Source organism: Monomorium pharaonis, chromosome 5, assembly GCF_013373865.1.
Source record: "Monomorium pharaonis isolate MP-MQ-018 chromosome 5, ASM1337386v2, whole genome shotgun sequence".
Taxonomy (NCBI): Eukaryota; Metazoa; Arthropoda; class Insecta; order Hymenoptera; family Formicidae; genus Monomorium; species Monomorium pharaonis.
The window spans coordinates 20,584,389-20,605,417 of NC_050471.1; the positions used below are offsets into that span (position 1 = coordinate 20,584,389).

Here is a 21,029-nt window from a genome sequence, read left to right on the forward strand (position 1 = left end):
AGCGCTCAACCGCAGTGGGCGACACGGGCGCAACCGATCCGGCTTTCCGTGACTCCCTCGCTATCAAATCAGGCGCCAGCCTTGCATCGCGATCACGCGAAACCATAGACCCTCCACGCGCTATGGCTGAGGGAGTGTCTAGACGCCCGGGGGGTGCACCCGGGACTGTCACGATGGCGGATGTGGCGGCACTCATACGACAGAACACGACCACTCTGGGGCAACTTACTGACAGAATCGGTGGCCTTGAGGATAAGATTCTAAATCACGAGTCATAGTTGTCCACTTTCAACGGCCGACTCGTGACGGTCGAGACCAAGGTTGATGCCCTTCCATCGATCGTGGAGCGCGTGCAGCATCTCGAAAAGAAAGTCTCAACCAACTTATCTAATGTCGTGCAGCCTGATGCGTCTCTCATAGACAACTGCGAGGTCTTATTAACCGGTATACCATCCGACTGCGACGAGAGCGACTCAGCGGTAGCCAGCGCGGTTCTTACAGCCATTAACCTTGCCTCTCTGATACCCCTGGTGCTGGCCACACGGCCTTGGCTCCCGCGGCCCCGCGATGCTGCTGCCTCAACCGGAACCCGCCCGTCGGCAATTACTCGTGGTATTGTTCTCAAACTTGCATCACCTAATGTTCGAGACACTGTCTTGGAGTCTGCTCATAAACTGGCCACTACAAGATTCCCCGATCCGCTTGGCAATCGGGCAGCTGGAAGTGTGTATCTTCGACCTCTCTGGCCTAAAAAAGTGCATGAACTTTGGGTAGGTGCTTCTAAGTTCGCTGGGCAGAATAATCACCTTCGCCCGTACGTGAAAAACATGGCGGTCTTCATTCGCAAGACACGGCAATTCCAACCTATTCACATCACCGACAGCTCCGTGCTTACCACACTGCATACCGACACAAAGTGATTAAGCTCAGGGCCTAGTACTCGAACGAAGCAACTCACCTCGCTAAATGTTGCCCACTCAAATGTAAATCGACTGAAAACTCACTTCAATCAAATCGAGGATCAACTGCACGACAATAATTACGACATTTTTGCACTCACCGAGACTTTTCTCTCCCCATCGGACTCATCAGATATTCTAAAAATTGCAGACTATAATCTGTACCGATTAGATAGAACGGGCAAGGAGGGGGGTGGAGTGGGGGCATATATTCGCAACCTATTCGCTGTATCACAACTAGCATCGTCCGATCCGGAATTCGATAACACGCCCGAATATCTCGTACTTAAAATAACCATACCAGACTCCCTATTTCCAATCCTTTTCTCCATAGTTTACCGCCGTCCCACTGCTGCCTTTCCCTCGGCCTTCTTCGACGTTCTGTCAAGTTTTACATACGACTTTACAAACATCATAATTGTCGGTGACTTCAATATCAATCTACTTGTCAACAACTCGGCCTCCGCGTTCCTTCGCTCGGCAGTCAACGACTTATCGTTGTGCCTGGTGCAATCAGATCCCACTCATCATGTCATACATAACAATACTATGACTCACACATTATTAGACATATTTATTGTAAGCGATCTCTCGCTCATCGGCACCTACATCAAATCAGACGAACCCTTTATAGCCGGGCATGATCTAATAAATATTACCTTCGAGATGTCCACCCCTATAGGTCGCTATCATACCTCTCTTAGGCGAAACATGTCGTTGGCCACTCCTACCAAAATCAATAAATTTCTGCAACAAAATTTTCCTTTTCTACCTGCTCAACTCTCTCAGCAGGATGGGCACAGAACAATGACCGAGATTGATGAACTCGCGAGCTCTCTAACAGCCGCCATCTTATCTGCATTCGACACCTTTGCTCCGCTTAAACCAACGGTTGTCGGCGGCAGGCGCAAACCGTGGGTGACCAGTGAGCTACGGGTACTCATGCGCACCCGCACCAACTATTACAAAGCCGCCAGGGCTACCGGATCACCTTCACTTCTACAGCGCTACAGAGACTTGCGGTGCGCGATCAACAACAAATTAGATAGTGCAAAAAACGCATATACGAGGGACTTGCTAACCCGCGACTACAACAACCCAAGCGCGCTGTGGAAAAACTTGCGAAAACTGGGTGTTTGCGGTGAGTCGCGTCCCTCCCCCACCACTTCCTTCACTCTTACTCAACTAAACGAACATTTCGCAAAGATCGCCTCCGCCTCTGCGCCTCTCTCTGCCTCCTGCCTCCAGCGACATCTCGTAGACCCTACGCTTGTAAATCCGAACAACTCTGAATTTTCCTTTGTGCCAATACACCCTGACTCCATCAAAAATATCATTGCAACTAGTCGCACGTCATCCATTGGATCTGATAACATCTCGCTCCAAATGTTGCGCATTGCCGAAAAATCTATGCTCCGCTCTGCAACCTCCTTAACGCCTCTCTTGCTTCGCGACACTTTCCATCTTCATGGAAAACCTTGCAGGTCGTTGCCCTCACCAAATCAAATCGAATTGCATCCATATCAGACATGCGCCCTATTGCAATATTGCCTCAATTCTCTAAAATCCTCGAACGTATTGCTCATAACCAACTGAATTCATAGAGGATCGGGAGCTGCTTAGTCCAAGGCAATCAGCGTTCCGGCGAGGGTATAGCACCCAGACCGCCATGCTGCGTGTGCTTGAGGACGTGCGGCATGCTATCGATAAGCGGAAACTCACCCTACTATTACTCTTTGATTTTTCCAAAGCCTTCGATAGCGTGCCCCATGAGCTGCTACTTCGGAAACTTCGATTGTTCCGTTGCTCGGATGATGCGCTAAGATGGTTCTACTCCTACCTAAACAATCGCTCACAGTTTGTTGGTGGTCCTGACGGAGCGCGCTCTGACTCACTTCCTACATCCTCAGGAGTGCCACAGGGGAGTGTACTAAGCCCACTACTGTTCTCGATATTCATAAATGATATATCCTCAGTCCTTACTCATGCGGATTTCATGCTTTTTGCCGATGACTTACAACTGTACTACTCATTCTATCCGACCGATATAAACAATGCAGTGGATATCATGGGTGCGGAAGCCAACGCCGTGGCGGGGTGAGCCGCTGATAACGGGTTGCATCTCAACGTCGGTAAGACCAAGGCTATGATCATCGGCAGTGAGAAGTATGTAATGCAACTTGAGGCGGTGGAAATCCGCGAGATACTTGTCGATGGTGCTGCCCTCGCCTACGGGTCGGTCGTTCGCGACCTTGGAATTTACTTGTCCTCAACGCTCGATTGGTCCGCGCAGGTGAATCAAACTGTCAAGAGAGTGCATTTCTCTCTACGGAAACTGCGCTTCTACTCCCTCACTTATGACCTGAGGAAACGCTTGGTCGAGACCCTTGTGGTGCCCTATTTTGACTATGCCTGTGCCACCTATGCTCACCTCAACAAAACTCAAAATTTGAAACTGCAACGAGCACAAAATGCGTGTATTCGCTTTATATACGGCAACATCCCTCGTATGTCACACGTTACGTCGTATAGACTGGCCCTCGGGTGGCTATCTGCCGCCTCCCGACGGAAATACTTCCTCGGAGTTCAGGCCTACTCAATCCTAACAACTGGGCATCCACATTATCTAGCCGAAAAATTTCAGCGCATCACTGAATCTGCGGTTGTGCGCTCCTCCCAGCGGCTTCCCCCGCGGCAGCTTGTATTCCCCACCCCTCGCACAGAAGCCTTGAATAATTCCTTTATCATTCAGTCGTTTTTATTCCTAAATTCATTATTTAACCTACGAAGTTTTTCCGATATCACCTTCCCAATTCCTAATGTGCATTCCTTTTCCTCTTTCAAAACCCGCCTCCGTTCATATCTTCTCGATCAGGATGCTGCCGAGTGGGCTCGTCGAGTCGAGGTGGAGGGACTACAGGCCGATGCGGTGCCCATTCCTGGTTGCGACTGAGGCGCGCTACTGCTCACCACGACATTAGGGGATAGTTATTATCATCTACTCCAGTGACAAAGTCTGACATACTTACACTTGCATTCACTACACCTGTCTTGGTAACTACTTTCGAGTCACTTGTCCACTATTAAAATCAAGATGATCTAATCCAATGTAATCAAGATGTCCTAATTCAATGTAACAAATCAGCAATTAACAATCTGTAATATCTATGGGGCCATATAGGGTCATACCCTCTGGCCAAAAATAAATTCATTCATTCATTCATTCATTCATTCTCTCTTTTTCTGGCCATAGAGTGAGATTACTTCGCAGTGCCATAATTTCAGCAAATGCTACGGTCCAAAACTCTAAGACCATTGCAATGCGGAGCTTCCATTATATTACAAATAAAATAATGAGTCCCACAGTGAGCATTTTACAAATAATAGAAAGTTTCAATCATTGTTATGCTTATAAAGAATCATTATTAGTATCACTGTATTCTGATGAGAGTGCAAATAAAATATGAATCTACTTACTTTATCATACATAAATACACACTGTGACGTGACAGCTACGGGCTGTATCTCATCACAAAGGCCACGAGGGTCCTTACGCGTTTTCATCACGCGGACCCTGCGTCCTCCCACTCGGGAGTGGGCGCGGAAGCGTGGTACGTCGTGTTTTATCTGTGTATTGTCCCTTTTCATCTCGTTAAGATTTCTCAAGCATTATTTCGTGAGTGCGACGGAAGTCGACGACCGATAGAAGTTCGATTTGTGCAATCATGACGCCTCGTCTCGCCAGAAGACATCCCAGAGAGCCACGGAGCGGCAGAAACGGACGAACTGTCGCCGAGGGATTCCTAGAGACGCCTTAAAAGCGGGATCACACAGGTTGTACTGCCCTTTACTTTACCTAAAGTTTTTTCGTCTCGATGAAAATCTCGATACTGTTGCAGAGTTATGATTGAAGGATTCAGAGAAAACGCACGTAAAAGGCACCCTGACGGGGCGGCTCCAGAGCAGATCCCGCGTCATCTCATCACGAGATTATTGCCGCGGAACATAATCGCCGTTCAATCGTGCGCCAGAAACGGTGCTATTGTAGATGATACCATTCATAAATACAACTGTTCAATCTTTGTTAAAGATTTATGTGATTAGCGATAATTCTCTCGCCTTCCCGCTTTTATCCGTACCGAATCTCTCCCTCTACCAAGTTTTAAGGCTATCGAAACCGATGTCCGCGTTACTTTTAATTATTCATCCGTTGATTAGCGCTATCATATGGGAGATAATTCTCGCATGTTTACGCTCCCTGGTGCCCAGCTTTCTTTTTGTACGCGATTCATCAGATTGCCGTCGCCCTGTTATCCGGGTAATGCAAGGCCGTGATGAGGACGGAGGCGAGATTGTCCGTCGCTCGTGAGTGCGGTTACAACACACACACACACACGCACGCACGCACGCACGCACGCACGCACGCACGCACGCACGCACGCACGCACGCACGCACGCACGCACACACACACACACACACACACACACACACACAGAGCAGAGAGGGTTTGAAGTCAATAAATTCTACAAATGTGGCGAACTGTGGGATTAATCTCTGCTAATTGTAAGAGATGCACGTGCCTCCACGTGGTGCATTCTAAATAATGCTAAAGTAATCTATGATGGTTATATGCAAAATGTATTCTGGCTAATATTAGGCTGGTTTTCCAATATTCAATCATTATATGTTGATAACGTTATTTTTATTATATTTAAAGTTATTCCAGCAATGCTCCCATTACTTGTCGAACAATTGTTATTTCCTGTAATTTAAGGACCCAAACAAAGATTTTTCAAGATCTATGCAGGTGTCGCTTGGAGACCAAAATTGACACTTTGTTAACATCCTTTTTTAATATTATAAGACGTCAAGTTTGTAGAAATTTCATCAAAATTTAAAATTTATTTTAATAATATGTCTATAAAATTCTAATTTAGGGAAAATCTTTGGAAGCTATACCTGGGGACAGCATTGTGGTGCTTTTGGGATGAAATCTGCTGGAACTATCTCCCAATCTAAACAATGAGGATCTAATAAATCCAATCCAGAGTCCGTGGGACATTCTATTGTGGCGCACTCAGGTTTACCACCTTCTGTGCAAATGCAAAACGAGATACACTCATCATACCATTCTGCGCCAACTTTATACGTTTTTCCTCTGTAATTACAGGCATTTTTATCAGATGTTTTCTCCGAAACGTTGGTTTTCACTACTTCGGCTGGCAAAGACACTTGTATAGCTGGCCCAGTATTGCTTCCTTCTGTTACACGAACATAATACATATGCGCAGGTTCCAAACTTGAAACTATGCCATCTACGAATATAAATATAATTATATCAAGACTCGTCAAAACTCGTGAAAAAATCTAATAAACTTTTAAAAAATAGCAATGCGAGTCGAAGTGTGATAATTATGTAACTACAATTTGTAATTTATATGTTTAATGAATCTGTGATTGTTAAGTTTTGCGCTTTGATTATCGCGTCTTAACTTGCATTGCTGTTCTTTAAAAGTTTATATATAAATGACTTTATCTGTTTAACTCTCGGTTGTCACACTGGGTCCAAGGAACCCGGTTTTTTCATTCTCCGTTAGTTTGCTTTTGGCAGCTGTGCGAAGTGGAGTATGGGTCCATGGGACCCATGTGTGACAAAGTAGTACAATGAAGCTACTGAAAAAGAACTTCGCTTTTAAAACATTATTTTGATTCAGAATACGTAAATATATGTGTGATATATCCTGAATTTTTTTTTTCTCAAGAAGTATCTTGTACTCCATAAATAAAACGCACAATTATGTAGTATCATACTGTACGACACGCGAAGCAGCACTTTTCGACAAGCTTTGTTTAAGAAAAAAGATGATTTTGGGAAAAATCTGTCATAAAGATCATTTAACTGAACATTCAGAAGGTAATGAATACATAATGTCAGACTTAGATGAGAAAGAAGAAAATTATGAAGATAAGAATGATCCACACTTTTGTTTTGATAATACGAAGATGCAGAATCGGTTTGTATTGCCGATCGAGGATTGAAAGACATGGCTACAATGTCCTTTTTGCTTAATGCCCAGGTGTGACGAACACAGGATATACAGCTGTACTGTATGTTTTGGAGAACATTGGAAAACCTTATAATTTTTTAATTGATCAGTTTTTTGTTTTTCTGTATTTTTTACTCATTTATGTAATTTTTTCAAAAAAAATTTTTTTTAATAAAAATTGTGTTTACTTCAATACAAAAATAATTCGTTTTTGTCCATCTAAATAAAAATTTTTTTTGAAACACTATCCCACTATTTTTTTCCATAAAGTATCAGATCTTGACTTAATCAGTTAAATTTTCAGCTCAAAATAGTAAAAGTTTAAGAAGTTATGACTTTTTTTCATGAAACATAAAAAATCGCAGAAACTGATAACTTCACGAATTTTTCGTTATATGAAAGTATATATCTTTTGTTTTCTTAATACAAGTAATATATTCTACAAATATTGAAATTTTCTTCATATTTTTTTAGTGTCTATGAAGATTCATTTGAGAGTAGTTGCACTTCGAAATTTGATACTGAGTCCATTGAATCCAGTGTGACAAGTTTGTTATAGGGCGGATGTGTGATAACTGAGGGTTAATCATGTACTTTTCAAACTTTGTGACTAAATCTGTCAAAATCTGAATCATATTTAATTACCGAATAAATGTTATGTTTATCAATAAAGTAATGAACAAAGATAAAAATAACAAATAGCTATAAGTCCTGTTACAACAAATATCAACAATATAAACGGGCAATTCAGAATCATCGCGGTAATTAGAAAAATCACAAGAAATCACATGTAATTAGTTAAAATGTATTTTAACCAAACGTCAAACCAGCACTGTTTCGTATCGTTCACTTCAATCATTCAACATTAAGTGAAAATGACGAAAATATTAATAAGAAATGCATATCCGGATATTTTCGAGTACGCTTTTTCTGATTTTGACTTTCAAAATTCGAAAAAATTCCAAATTTTTGATAATTTTTTTATATTAAAAAAAATACAATTTTTACAGGTTTTTTCATTTTAATTCGAAGTATTGATTGTAATACACCTTTGATATTTGGTCGGAATCTTTTTAAACCGTGCAATTTTTGTTCGAACTTAAGAATTATATACTTAGTTAAATGATTTTCACCATAACGGATGCAACATGACGGTCGAAACTACGGAAGATACCAAAATTTCGTTTTTTTCTCATATTTATCGTTAATAATTGATCTCAAATACGCATAAAACCATTCTGATATAATATAATCACAAAATGATACTAATAACAAACAAATATGTCAGAATCCAAAATGGCGCCTCAAAATATTGAATATATCGTAAAAATTAAGGATTTTCTTGAATTTTTTGTATTAAGTGTACAACTTTGCTTTCGCCGTTTTTTTTTTTCGAAATTCGAGGCTTTATTGTAAAAAACTGGTTATACATTTACGATTCAAAGTATTATCCATCGCTGACCACTACTTTCTCCCATCTTTCTGGCAGCCTACAAGTCCCGTGTTGAAAAAACTGGTCAAAAACATCTTATGAGACGATCCACGAATCGATCCAATTTTTCACTTTTTCATAAGAACGGAAGTGCTGGTCAGCCGCCGCGTGTCATTGATCGAAACAAGTGATAGCCAGAGGGAGCAATGTCCGGAGAATACAGCGCGAGTGGGGTAGGACTTCCCATTTCAACGTTTCCAAATATGTTTTGACGGGCTTTGCGACATGGGGTCGCGCATTGTCATGCTGTAAAATCACTTTATCGTGTCTATCGTTGTATTGCAGCCGTTTGTCTTTCAGTGCCCGGCTCAAACGCATCAATTGCTTTTGATACCGATCGCCTGTGATTGTTTCAGTCGGTTTTAATAGGTCATAATACACTACGCCGAGCTAATAGCACCAAATACCGCCATGCCGGTCTTTGACGTCAAAATCACCGTTCTTGAAGCGTTGAAACCACTCTCGGCACGTTCTTTCACTAATAGCGGCCTTATCATACGTTTTGAGAGCATTCAATGAGCCTCAGCCGCAGATTTCTTTATATTGAAGCAAAAAATTAAAACCTCCCGCAAACGAGAATTTGGCTCGTATGCTGACATTTTCAATCGAGAATAACTTTATGATGCAGACACAAATCGACTAATATTTCGATGGCGTTATGTTTACAAATGCCTAAGCTTATTGTATGATGTCTACGGTCTATTTATTTCGACCACCACTTACCGCTACAGCCATCTATTGGAAAACGGCGGAAGCAAAATTGTACACCTAATACTTCGAAAAAATCGTGTAAAATTTCAAAATTTTCATCTGTTGGGTATTAGAAAATTCCAAAATAAATATTATGTTTATTTAACTGTATATGGTAAGTCATCTTCATGACACCGCGCTCGGCTCATGCCGAATTTGTCGAACGAGAAAAAGAAAGATCTTCGCGCGCAGACTCACATACGCGTCTAAATGTTGCTATTACAATATTTCCATTTTATCACAATGTCTAAAATAGAGGTATTGTAATAGCAACGTCTAAACGCGTATGTGAGTCTGCGCGCGAAGATCTTTTTCTTTCTCGTTCGACAAATTTGACATGAGCCGAGCGCGGCGTCATGAAAATGACTTAGATGACAAACAACGAAGAAGGATTCCTTCACCACGCGTCTTCTCCTTATGCGCAGTGTTGCTGTTTATCCCTATTCTTGTGACGCCGCGCTCGGTTCACGTCGAATTTGTCGAATGAGAAAGAGAGAAAAAGACCTTTGCACGCAGACTCATATACGTGTTTAGACGTTACTATTATGTATACTTCCATCTTATCATAATTCTAAAAGAAAAACGGCACGTCCATTTCTCTAGCTATCGAGAAAAACCAAAAATCCTAATTTAACAGTTATAGACACACAATATACGCATTGAATTTACTCAAGCACTTGATTGAGTGATTTATAAATCTATCGATTCATTACATATTAATCACTATCGAGTAAATTATTTCGCGGTTTATTTTTATTAAGAAAAAAAATTTAGATTGCAGTAATTACAGATTACGCAATTACTGCCCATATAGAAATTGGCATCCAGTGGATGTCCAATGGACGTCCATTAAATCTCCATAGATCCATGGGATGTCTATGTCCATGGTGGAAGTCAGATGGACGTCCATTAGAGGTCTAGTAAACTTCCTTAGCTCCATTGGAGGTTTACCTCCATGGCGGAAGTTATATAGACGTCCATTAGGGATTCACTAAACTTCCATAGCTCTATGGAACATTTACTTCCATGCTGGAAGTTACCCAGACAACACGCTTGTCAGAATGAAAACTTTAAGAGAACTTTTTTAAGAAAACATTTATATATCTTGAAAATGATGTCTAAATGGTAACATTTATCAGAGACATTTACTAAGAAAGGTCTTTGAGACATTTCATTGAAGAGTTTCATTTAAGTTTCTTGAAAATGTTATCCTTATGACATCAGCTAAATGATATCAGTTTAATGTCTCATAAAAGATGCTGTCCGATTTTTGAGCCGTCCATGCGCGTCGTAGTTGACTCAGAAATCACACAACACTATAATATTTTGAATGAGAGATCCATTTGATATTTAAAAAAATTATTATAAAGATATGTTTTCAAAAATAACGGTTTGTCTACAATTACTGTGCACAAAAAATACACAAAATCTATTATAATTCATTGTGTACTAAACAAAAACAGGATAATAAATGTACTATTCAATTTTTCATAGACTATATGATCTATATAGTTAACCATCTAATTAACCATCTAAACGCTTTAAAGTATTAATGCTAAATAGATCGCAATTTTCATCAAATTGTTAAGGTTATGGAAAAAAATAAATTTAACAATGAAATTAATAAGTAAATAAATTAATGCTATTTATTTTTAATGTTTTGCAAAATTTAATTGCTTTTATAAAAAATAATATAATTGCGTGAGTTTATAACATCTAGGTATATGTAGACAATAACAAATACCTATCTCGATGAGTCAAGTTGGCGTTACAGATAGAGTACAAGGTTCGTAATCCTAAGGTCCCGGGTTCAAAACCCACCAGCGGCAAGTAAGAATAAAATAAAATAATAAAATTTAAATTTAATTAATTAATAAAAATTTGTCCTAAATTTAATATGTACTATTGATAAAAATAATTTTAAAAAATGAAATTCTTATTTTCAATTTTTATTTTGTCAATCATTTATCGAGGCTCCATGAAGCCTCTACTAATGATCCAGAAAACATCCGCCAGTCATCCATCGAGGCTCCGTAAAGCCTCTATTAATAATCCATACAACGTCTAATAGACCTTTTTGACGACCTCTAATGGAGTTCTAATGGACGTCCACAATGCGGAACTGTGGATTTCTAATGGCTCTATATTGGACGTCTAGTGGACGTCCACTGGAAGTTTAAATTTCCATGGCAGACGTCCATTAGACGTCTACTGGAGGTTTCATTTCGATGTGGGTGTAATCAATCAATAAGAAAATTGTCTTTTACAAAATGTATCACGTATCAATACTTTTAGAAATTCAAAAAGTAAGCTTTGGATAAAATTTTCATAAAGGAAAAATCGTCTCAGCATTGACTCAGGAATATGTCATTGCAAGGACACCTAAGTCGTTCTGAATATATGTATATATGTATATTTCTTTCACGTCAAAAAATGGAAGCAATGACAAAAAACGTATAACTAAAAAATGTTTGTATGCTTATATATTTTTAATATATAAGCATAGTGGCTTTTTGAAAAATTCAATATGGCGAGTCCAAAATGGTGCCTCGAATGCAGAAATTTAGCTATCACTGTCACATAATCTTCTATAAAAATATTAAATATTAACGAACCTTCCTGAAAATGAATTTAGGATAATGTTTGATGCTACTGATCACAAATCCAGCACCAGAGTTACGAAAAACAAGAATGGCGGCTTTAATATGGCTAAAACTTTATATTCAATGTTTTTACACTATCTTTTATTAAGAAAACTTGTCGTACATATTCGAAAATAATTGAAAATTGATTGTAAAATTGTTCAAGAATTGATAGTGAATTTGGCAGTTGTCAATTGTCAAATTGTAATTATGAAATTGAGTTCGTGATCAATGACACTGGAAACTTTTCAAGTATTATATTTGAAGGAGTATCGTATAATATTAAAGAGTTGACAGCGCTTTGACAGGTAATAATTGTTATATGAAGTTTTGGATAAAATTAAATCAGTAACTTCAGAAAATTTCTTTAGTAAACGTCACCTGATGAAAAAGCCCTATGTTCATTATTAATACAGCGCTTGGAATTAACTGCCCTTTTTAGTCAGATTTCTGAGGCAACGCCTACTGTCACCCCCACTAACTGTTCAAAGTTCGACGGCCGAGCTACCGATTGCGCACGTGATGCTGTGTCTCAGGAGCGCTTCTATATAACAAATATGTTGGGACTATATTCACCGCCAAAAACATAATTAGAATATTTTAATTTTTATTTCTATAAATAAATTATTAAATTTTTTATTATAAAAATCTATTATTAAAGCAACTAATTTTGAGCGCTGTATTAATAATAAACATAGGACTCTTTCATCAAGTGACGTTTACTAAAGAAGTTTTTCTAAGGACGCTGATTGCGAATTTGGTTTTTTTCAAAATTTTATTTAACAATTACTAGCTGTAAAAGCGCTGTCAACTCTTTAATATTATACGATATTTTTTTAAATATAATATTTGAAAAGATTTCCACTGTCATTGATCACAAATTCGATTTTAAATCTATGATTTGATGATTGACAGTTGCTAAATTTACTGTCAATTCTTGAACAATGTCACAATCAACTTTAAATTATTTTCGAATACGTACGACAAATTTTTTTAACTCGTTAACACTTATTTCATTTTCCTTATTTTTAAGGTCAGTTTTTAAGCATGAAAAAGTGGAATATTTTAATAAGAATACAATTTCCTATAGGTTTCAAGGTCGCACTTTAAGATGTTATTGTTAGAATTTTATTGTGTCAACGAGGAAATCCAATATGGCATCTTGAACAGAAAAACTGCCGAAAAAAATTAGTATTTTTTAAATAAAAAAACATTAATTTCACATTGAAAATGTTTTCGTGACATTTCCGGAAGTGTTTAATAGATGGGCTTAATAGCTGTACTTCAAGAATTTTTAATTTTAAATTTTTTATTTGCGATGGCCGATTTAAAATGACAACTAAAGTGTTAAAAACAAAATTGTGACAAGGTGTGTCTGCAAACGGCTTAGTTTTTGCTGGCAAAGCTTGTTGCAAATATAACGACATACATTTTATGCAAATAGTAGGATTAAATTATCGGATTTTAATAAAAATCACTTCATTTCTGGACGACTTCATTAATTACCCTGAGATGGTGCATTTCTTGTGAAAAAGATTTACCTACTGGGTGAATAAAAGAGGCTCGCCGAAAACAGAGAACCAAGTACGATTATACCATTCACCATATAATATTGGACTAATCGGTCCAATATTTCATTTTTGTCGATTTTAATTTCGACAAGATTTGCCCTGTTCTTACTACAAATTTGCTATCATATTGTATACGGTGAGATTTATTATGTTCTTGTCACAAATTTGCTATCATATTGTGTGCGATAAGGTTTGTCTTGTTCTGGCTACAAATTTGCTATTATGCTTTACTAACAAGTTTTATAACGCATAAAGTATGCGTTATACTACACTCAGTCGAAAAAAAAGCGGTACATCTAAAATTTGTCAAAAAATCACTAAACTTTCAATGACGATAACTACGCGAGTAATAAGGATAAAAAGGTTTCTAAAAAAAGAAATTAAAGCTTCAAATGTCTACTTTAAGAATTGATTTAGTAAAATTTTGCATTATAATTTTTTTCAAAATGGCGTATGACAAAGTGAGAGCGTGCGAAATTGAAAAATATTGGTCCGAGTTTGCGACAATCCATGGCGTGAGGCAAGTATCGCAACTCAATGGGATAAAAAGCATGTGATAGTATAGAGTTTTCCCTTCAAAATGCTTTTTTACTTGTCTCGATACGATGATTTTTCGCTGAGATATGCGCATTTAAAGTAAAAAACTGCCTTTTTATTCAAATGCGCATATCTCAGCAAAATATCATCGTATCGAGACGAGTAAAAAAGCATTTTGAAGGGAACACTCTGTACTATCGCATGCTTTTTATCCCATTAAGTTGCGATACTTATCTCACGCCATGGATCGTCGCAAACTCGAATCAATATTTTTCAATTTCGCATGCTCTCGCTTTGTCATACGCCACTTTGAAAAAAATTATTACGCAAAATTTTACTAAATCAATTCTTAAAGTAGACATTTGAAGCTTTAATTTCTTTTTTTAAAAACCTTTCTATCTTTATTACTCGCGTAGTTATCGTCATTGGAAGTTTAGTGATTTTTTGACAAATTTTAGGTGTACCGCTTTTTTTTCGAGTGAGTGTATTTACGACAAGTCTTGTCAGAAAAAACTAAGCTTTTTGAGGATACACCTTGTCACAATTTTGTTCCAAAGGTATGCTCGAGTTTATTATTATATACTTTGCGCAAAGTTTGCGTCATTTTGTTTACTGGAAAGAGACATGATATACATCATTTTGAGGATTAAACACGATTATTCGCTTAAATTCTATGAAATAGTAACAAAAAAGTTAAAATTTCAAGATTTTTGCTACTTAAGTTGCCATTTTGAATCGGCCATGATAAATCTAAAAATTTTTAATACACATTCTTAAAGTACAAATAAGCCCACTGATTAAGCACTTCCAAAAGTGTTACAAGAACATTTTCAATGTTAAATTAAAATTTTTTTATTATTACAACCAGTTTGTGCTATGCAAACGCAATACAAAATGAATAAAAACGGTCAAAACGAGCAATAATTAATGTTGGAAAATATAATGAATTAATATATTTATTCTCGGTTTACACAATAAAAATTGAGAACAAATAAACGAACCGTTTTGGACTTACCTGTCCTTTCTCAGCGTAATAAAACCATATCAAAACGGAGGTATCATGAATCTAACGCAAACACAACTATCAGGTATAAAAACAATTGACATGTCAATTTTATCAATAGTAAGCTTAATACTAATCTTATTTTGGACGGAAATTGACGTTACAACTCTTCGCTATGTGATCGATGTGCGCCTATGTGGTATTCCATTATAACAACATAGGAGAATCGGAGCTGAGTTGAACTTTTTTGTACATCGTTAGTAAGCGAGGACTATTATCTTCCATCACATGCTTTCGTCTTTAAATGCAGGTAATAACAATTTTTCCTTCGCACAAATCATGTAGTTTGATTGTGAGTCTAGTATATCTCGTCATTATGTTGCCAGGTCAATAGGTAGAAAAATTGATTTAAAATCAAGTCTATTCGCGTATTTTAACTTAAAGTATGTCTATCTCCTGCAAAGGCGAACATGAGACTGCCCATGTTCGCCTCTGCAGGAGATAGACATACTTTAAGTTAAAATACGCGAATGGACTTGATTTTAAATCAATTTTTCTACCTATTCTGCTGGCAACATAGAGAGAAGATAAAATCTTTTAAGTGAAGGGACTCAGAATTAGACTTAAGAATGTTACAATTGAGATCGCCAGTAATAATTATATTTTCGTAAGCATGAGAAAACGAATCAAAAGCGGTAACAAAGCCATGAAGAAAGTGACCGGAAGGCCTCCAATAATGGACGCAAAGAGAAGGTGTAGAGTCCGCAGTGCAAATCTAATAGTAAATATTCAGGTGAATTAGAAAAAAGATTAGGTGAAGAGTGAAGAATTTTTGCTTGAAGAGAGTTATGAATATAACACGCTACACCTCCACCCCGCTTTCCCTCACGATCGTTACGAATTAAGTAATAGTTTTTGATGTTAACCAAGGTGTCTAGAATGTGTGAGTAAAACCATGTTTCAGCAATAGAAATTATATTGTTGCGCTCACGCACTCTTTCCCACTCGCGACGCAGTTACGCAAAAGAAATAGCCGGCTGTTTCGTTTAAACTTGAAACTTTATTCTCTCGTAAAAATACACTATAACCGTACACGTCCGCTCGGCTCGAAATCTCAAGCTCAACTCTCCCTTGACAACGCGTCAACATCCGTAGTCAAGGGACAATGTTACGTTCCACGGAGAAATCCCGATGCACCGAACGATCTCCCGACTCGGGCGCAACACTATAAAAAAAATGTTCTTGCAGGAACAGCTCAACTTGAACAAAATGAGCTAGCAAGGACTGAGCATTAAATTGCGCAATTTTTAAATAGAAAAGAGAAGGAGCGGCAGATAGGGTGACTGATTGATCGGACGATTTGACAGAGGATTCAGAATGTAGTCACGTCAATTTTGCAAAATCCTTCTTGGATTCAACTGATATAGGAGGTTGCCCGTTTTCTCTTCTCACTTTAATAGAACCATGTTTGTACCACACATATTTGTAAAACTTTTCTGTTGCAGCGGCCTTCATAAGTCGAAAAAGGTTATACACAGCAGTCGGTAAGAGCTCGTTAACATACAAATTGCGCTTTGAATCGATTTCGCCTACGTCACTTAGCTTTATCACTCGTTTCTCTCGAATCTTGTCTAGAACTATGTCCCGTACAGCACCCGACGTGAAAGTAACAATAAAAGAAGTCGAGCCTTGGATTCTGCTGTCAGAAGATTGCTAGCGAATAGCACTAGTTGGAAGCTTTTTTGAAATAGCCTTAACTTTCAATAAGATAAGATAACTCGAAAATTTCAAGAAAATGAAAGAGCTTATCAACAAGTTGAGGCAATGCAATGGACATTGAGGACGGAATTCCAGAAATAATTAGTTTATTTATCTTTTCATTCCGCATGAACAAGTAGGAAAGAGAATTGGAACTAGAGTCGGGAGGAGCCATTTTTATGGATTGCGCCTCACGAGCCAGAGCAGTACAATTCCGTTCCAGATTAGAAATGCGATGACGATTTTGTTCGACTGCTTCAGCTATGTGACCCAGTTGACCCAACTTTTCATTGATTTCCTTATTGGTCTGAAGTTGACTAGCGATGAAGGAAGAAATCTTATCGTCAGACTGCTTTATCTGCTCAATCAACCGAACAAGAAGCTCATTCGTTGTTTGATTTAAGTGAATCGAAGATTCGGAGCTACCGCTAGCAGACGCCGCGGAGCCAGCCGCTGAATAGGCAGACTGTAGGCACGTACCATCCTTGTGTGTGAGTGGCATGTCACTCGAATTTAAGTTTATTCTGCAGCACTGACCGATTTAGTAATAATGTAGGCTTTTGTCGAGATAAAAAGACTTCTGGCATATGACGCACACTTTCATATGACCCGCAATCTATTTGGAGCACTTAAAGCATGTCGGATTCATATGTAATAGATAACGCCGTACGGTATAGAGCCACAGATGTATAGAACACGGGTGGCAGAAAACAATGTTGCTGTTGGTACGTTTGGTTTAGTGGAATGAAGGATACCAGCGCCAGAAATAACAGAAAATCGAAAACATCACGCTTCATAGAAACATGATCAAGGCGAAACGCATGCGCAGACCCAGCCGTCGATAGATCTGAGCCAACTCCAAGAGACAGGTTAGATTTCAACAGAAAACTTGTCATCAAGATATAGAGGCAATGATAGAAATCACGCAGTGCTATTACTATAAGATAACAAGCAATACGAGCACTTGCAAATACCTGCAACAAAATGCACGCAGGCAGAAGAAAGCAGTAAATTGTTCACTACGAGATAGAGCGATATGACAGACGACTTGCAATACTCACATGTAGAGAATGAGAGAATGAGAGAGGGGGGGGGGAGAAGGAAAGAAGAGGGAGGGAGAAGGGAATGGGGAGGGATTAATTGATTGATTGATCTTTTATTAGCTTTCTAAGCTATTTTCAATACATACATATACAATCTCATGCTACATTATTTATGACAAACTCTTTCAACATTCGTTTAAACATTTTTAAACGATCACAATGTTTAATTTCGGGTGGTAATGCAATATACATTAAACACACTCTCATAAAATAGACTTTTTTGCGCGCTTCTTGTTTTGCGAAATTCAATAGCAATGTCCCCTGTCTGCCTAGTTTTGCGTTCTTCCCGTACTATTCTAGGTCTATTACTAAATTGCTCCGGCATCATATTATTTAAGATTTTAAAAATAAATATGCACATATTGTAGTACAGTCTTTGTCTTATGGTCATAAATTGCAGCGTTTGGAGCATACATGTAACTTTGGTACGTCTGTATTCTTCACATTGCAAATATGACTCTCATAGCTCTATTTTGCGCTTTTGAAGCCTACTTAGCTGTGTATCTCCCATATCAATTAGTAGCGTCGCACAATACTTAAAGTGAGGTGCTATAATTGTCTTCTATATCGTACATCTAGTGTAAGCTGTAGTTCCCTAGATATAGATATAGTTCTCTATTCTATTTAACAAAACTTATCTTCCCTATTTTCTTTAGCATGTAATCGCAGTGATTACTGAATCTAAGTTTAGCATCAATAACTATACCTAAGTACTTTACTATTTCTACGCGCTCAATCTCATTTCCATTCAAACACCTGACAATAGTCTTGCCTCTCAATTCTTTTCTTATACTTCTAACTAACATATACTTCATTTTCCCCGCATTCATCTTCAGTTTATTAGTATTCATCCATTCCTCCACTTCGTTAAATGCAATGTTCAATTTTCTCTCTACCTCTGCACTCTCACCTGTTACATATATTAAGGTATCATCCGCAAACATTTTTATACTGCACATCTCCGAGCAAACATTAACAATATCATTTATATATAGTATAAACAACAATGGGCCCAATACCGAATCCTGTGGCACTCCGTATTCCGTAGTCAGTATCTTAGACCATGCATCATTAAACTGAACTTGTTGCATTCTTTTAAGTACGACCTAAACCATTTTAGAACGGTAGTCCTGTAATACTGTACTCATATAATTTCTCTAATAACACAGGCAAACACAAAAAAAGTGGTTGGTCCGGCGCACTAAACTAGTCAATCCTTATGTATTTTGACCCGCTGAATTCGAATCCAAGGTCAGAATTGCAAAGTTAGCTTGCTTTTCCTAACCTCAAAAAAAATTTTTTTTTAATGTTGGTCCGGACCAGACTAGTCTATTATTATGTATTTTGACCCGCTAAATCCAAATTCAAGGTCAGAATTGCTGAATTGGCTCATTTTTTTCTAACCTCAAAAACACTTTGTAAAAACAGTTTGGGTCACAAATGTATATTCCAGAGTGTGCAGGCTTGCGTAACCACATTACCCGAGGAAAATTCAATACATATGACAAGTTTGAGCTTCTGTGAATGAATAGCGTAGAAAATTCACTCCCTTTTTCTATTATATCTAACTCTTTTATTCTCGAAGGTGCAATGGCTTTCTTTTACGTTTCTTCCCTTTCACAGAGACATCACGTTTGAGCGTCCAGCAGAAATCAGCCATATTCACATTCCACTTGCCTTGATATCGATACTCCATCTCCTTGATATCCTGATGAAATCTTTCTCCCTGTTCTTCACCTAGATTTCTGGGAAGTAGTCGATATGAGAATCTAAGAAATGCAATTTAAGATTCATTAGGCAACCTAGTTTACTATAGTTCTTCATCATTTCCGCCACCCTTTCTCTGTAATCTTGACTTTTGTGCTTTCCTAGAAAATTTTCTGTGACACCTTTGAAACTCAGCCATGCTGCTCTCTCGTTTTTATTTATTTTGGTGACAAAATTGTCGTCTCTCAACACTTTATGTATTTGAGGTCCATCAAAAATTTCTTCCCGCAATTTTGCATCAGAGGTGTTGAAAAATTTTTCTTGTAAATACTGGTAGCATTTACCATTTTTATTCAGAGCTTTCACCCATTGTTTCATGAGTCTTAATTTGATATGGAGAGATGAAAAAAGAACTTTTGAAGGCTCAACTAACAGTTTATTTATGATATTTTTAGACCCAGGTTGCAGAGACGTCCTTGTCGGCTATTCTTTTCTTATGTAATGGTTCGTTCGATCTCTACTATCCCATTCACATAGAAAGCATGGGTTTTTGTGTAACCTGATTGTTGACCCAATAATATGGTGAGAATTTTTAGATCTCCACAAATTTTCCACCTATGTTCTGTGTATTTAATTTTTTCAAGAACTGTTTTCAGGTTTGTGTACTCTTCTTTTATCATCGAGTGCGTTACGGGAATGGAGGCATATACATTAGTATTGTGCAGCAACACTGCTTTCAAGCTCTTTTAGAAGAATCGATGAATAGCCTCCATTCATTAGACTTGTAACATCCAGGTTTCAGTTTGTTCATTAATCCAAACCGAGAATAAATGAGTTGTATATAATAAAAAAAGACTATTCTGGTCTTTCGGACCAAAATTTAAAAAAATTTTTTTTAGGTTAGGAAAAAATGAGCCAATGCACCAATTCTGACATTGAATTTGGATTCAGCGGATCAAAATACATAAGGATTGACCAGTCTGGTCCGCCAGATCAACATTAAAAAATAAATTTTTTTTGAAGTTAAGAAATGCGAGCTAACTTTGCAAATCTGAGCTTGGATTCGGATTCAGCGGATCAAAATACATAAGGATTGACCAGTCTGGTCCGCCAGATCAACATTAAAAAATAAATTTTTTTGAAGTTAGGAAATGCGAGCTAACTTTGCAATTCTGAGCTTGGATTCGGATTCAGCGGATCGAAATACATAAGGATTGGTTAGTCTAGTCTGCCGGACCAACCACTTTTTTTTGTGTGCCTGTGTAATCTTCCTCTACCAATTTTCTTGAATGCCCGTTTAAGATCTACAAAAATAACTCCTACTATTTGTCTCTCACTAATAGTCAATTTCCATTCATCTATAACTGTTTGAATTGCTATTTCACCCGAATAATTTTTTCTAAAGCCCGACTGATGTTCCGTTATAATATTATTACTTTCTAGGTAAACATCAATTTGT

At 37.9% G+C, this 21,029-nt stretch overlaps 1 protein-coding gene across 1 annotated transcript in view; it reads right to left on the reverse strand.

Moving 5' to 3' along the window:
- LOC105834699 (putative epidermal cell surface receptor) overlaps positions 1-21,029 on the reverse strand; it is a 215,931-nt gene that overhangs the window by 118,622 nt on the left and 76,280 nt on the right. The window contains exon 6 of the mRNA XM_036286688.1: positions 5,920-6,275. Coding sequence (XP_036142581.1) covers positions 5,920-6,275 — 356 coding nt within the window. The remainder of the gene's footprint in view (positions 1-5,919; positions 6,276-21,029) is intronic.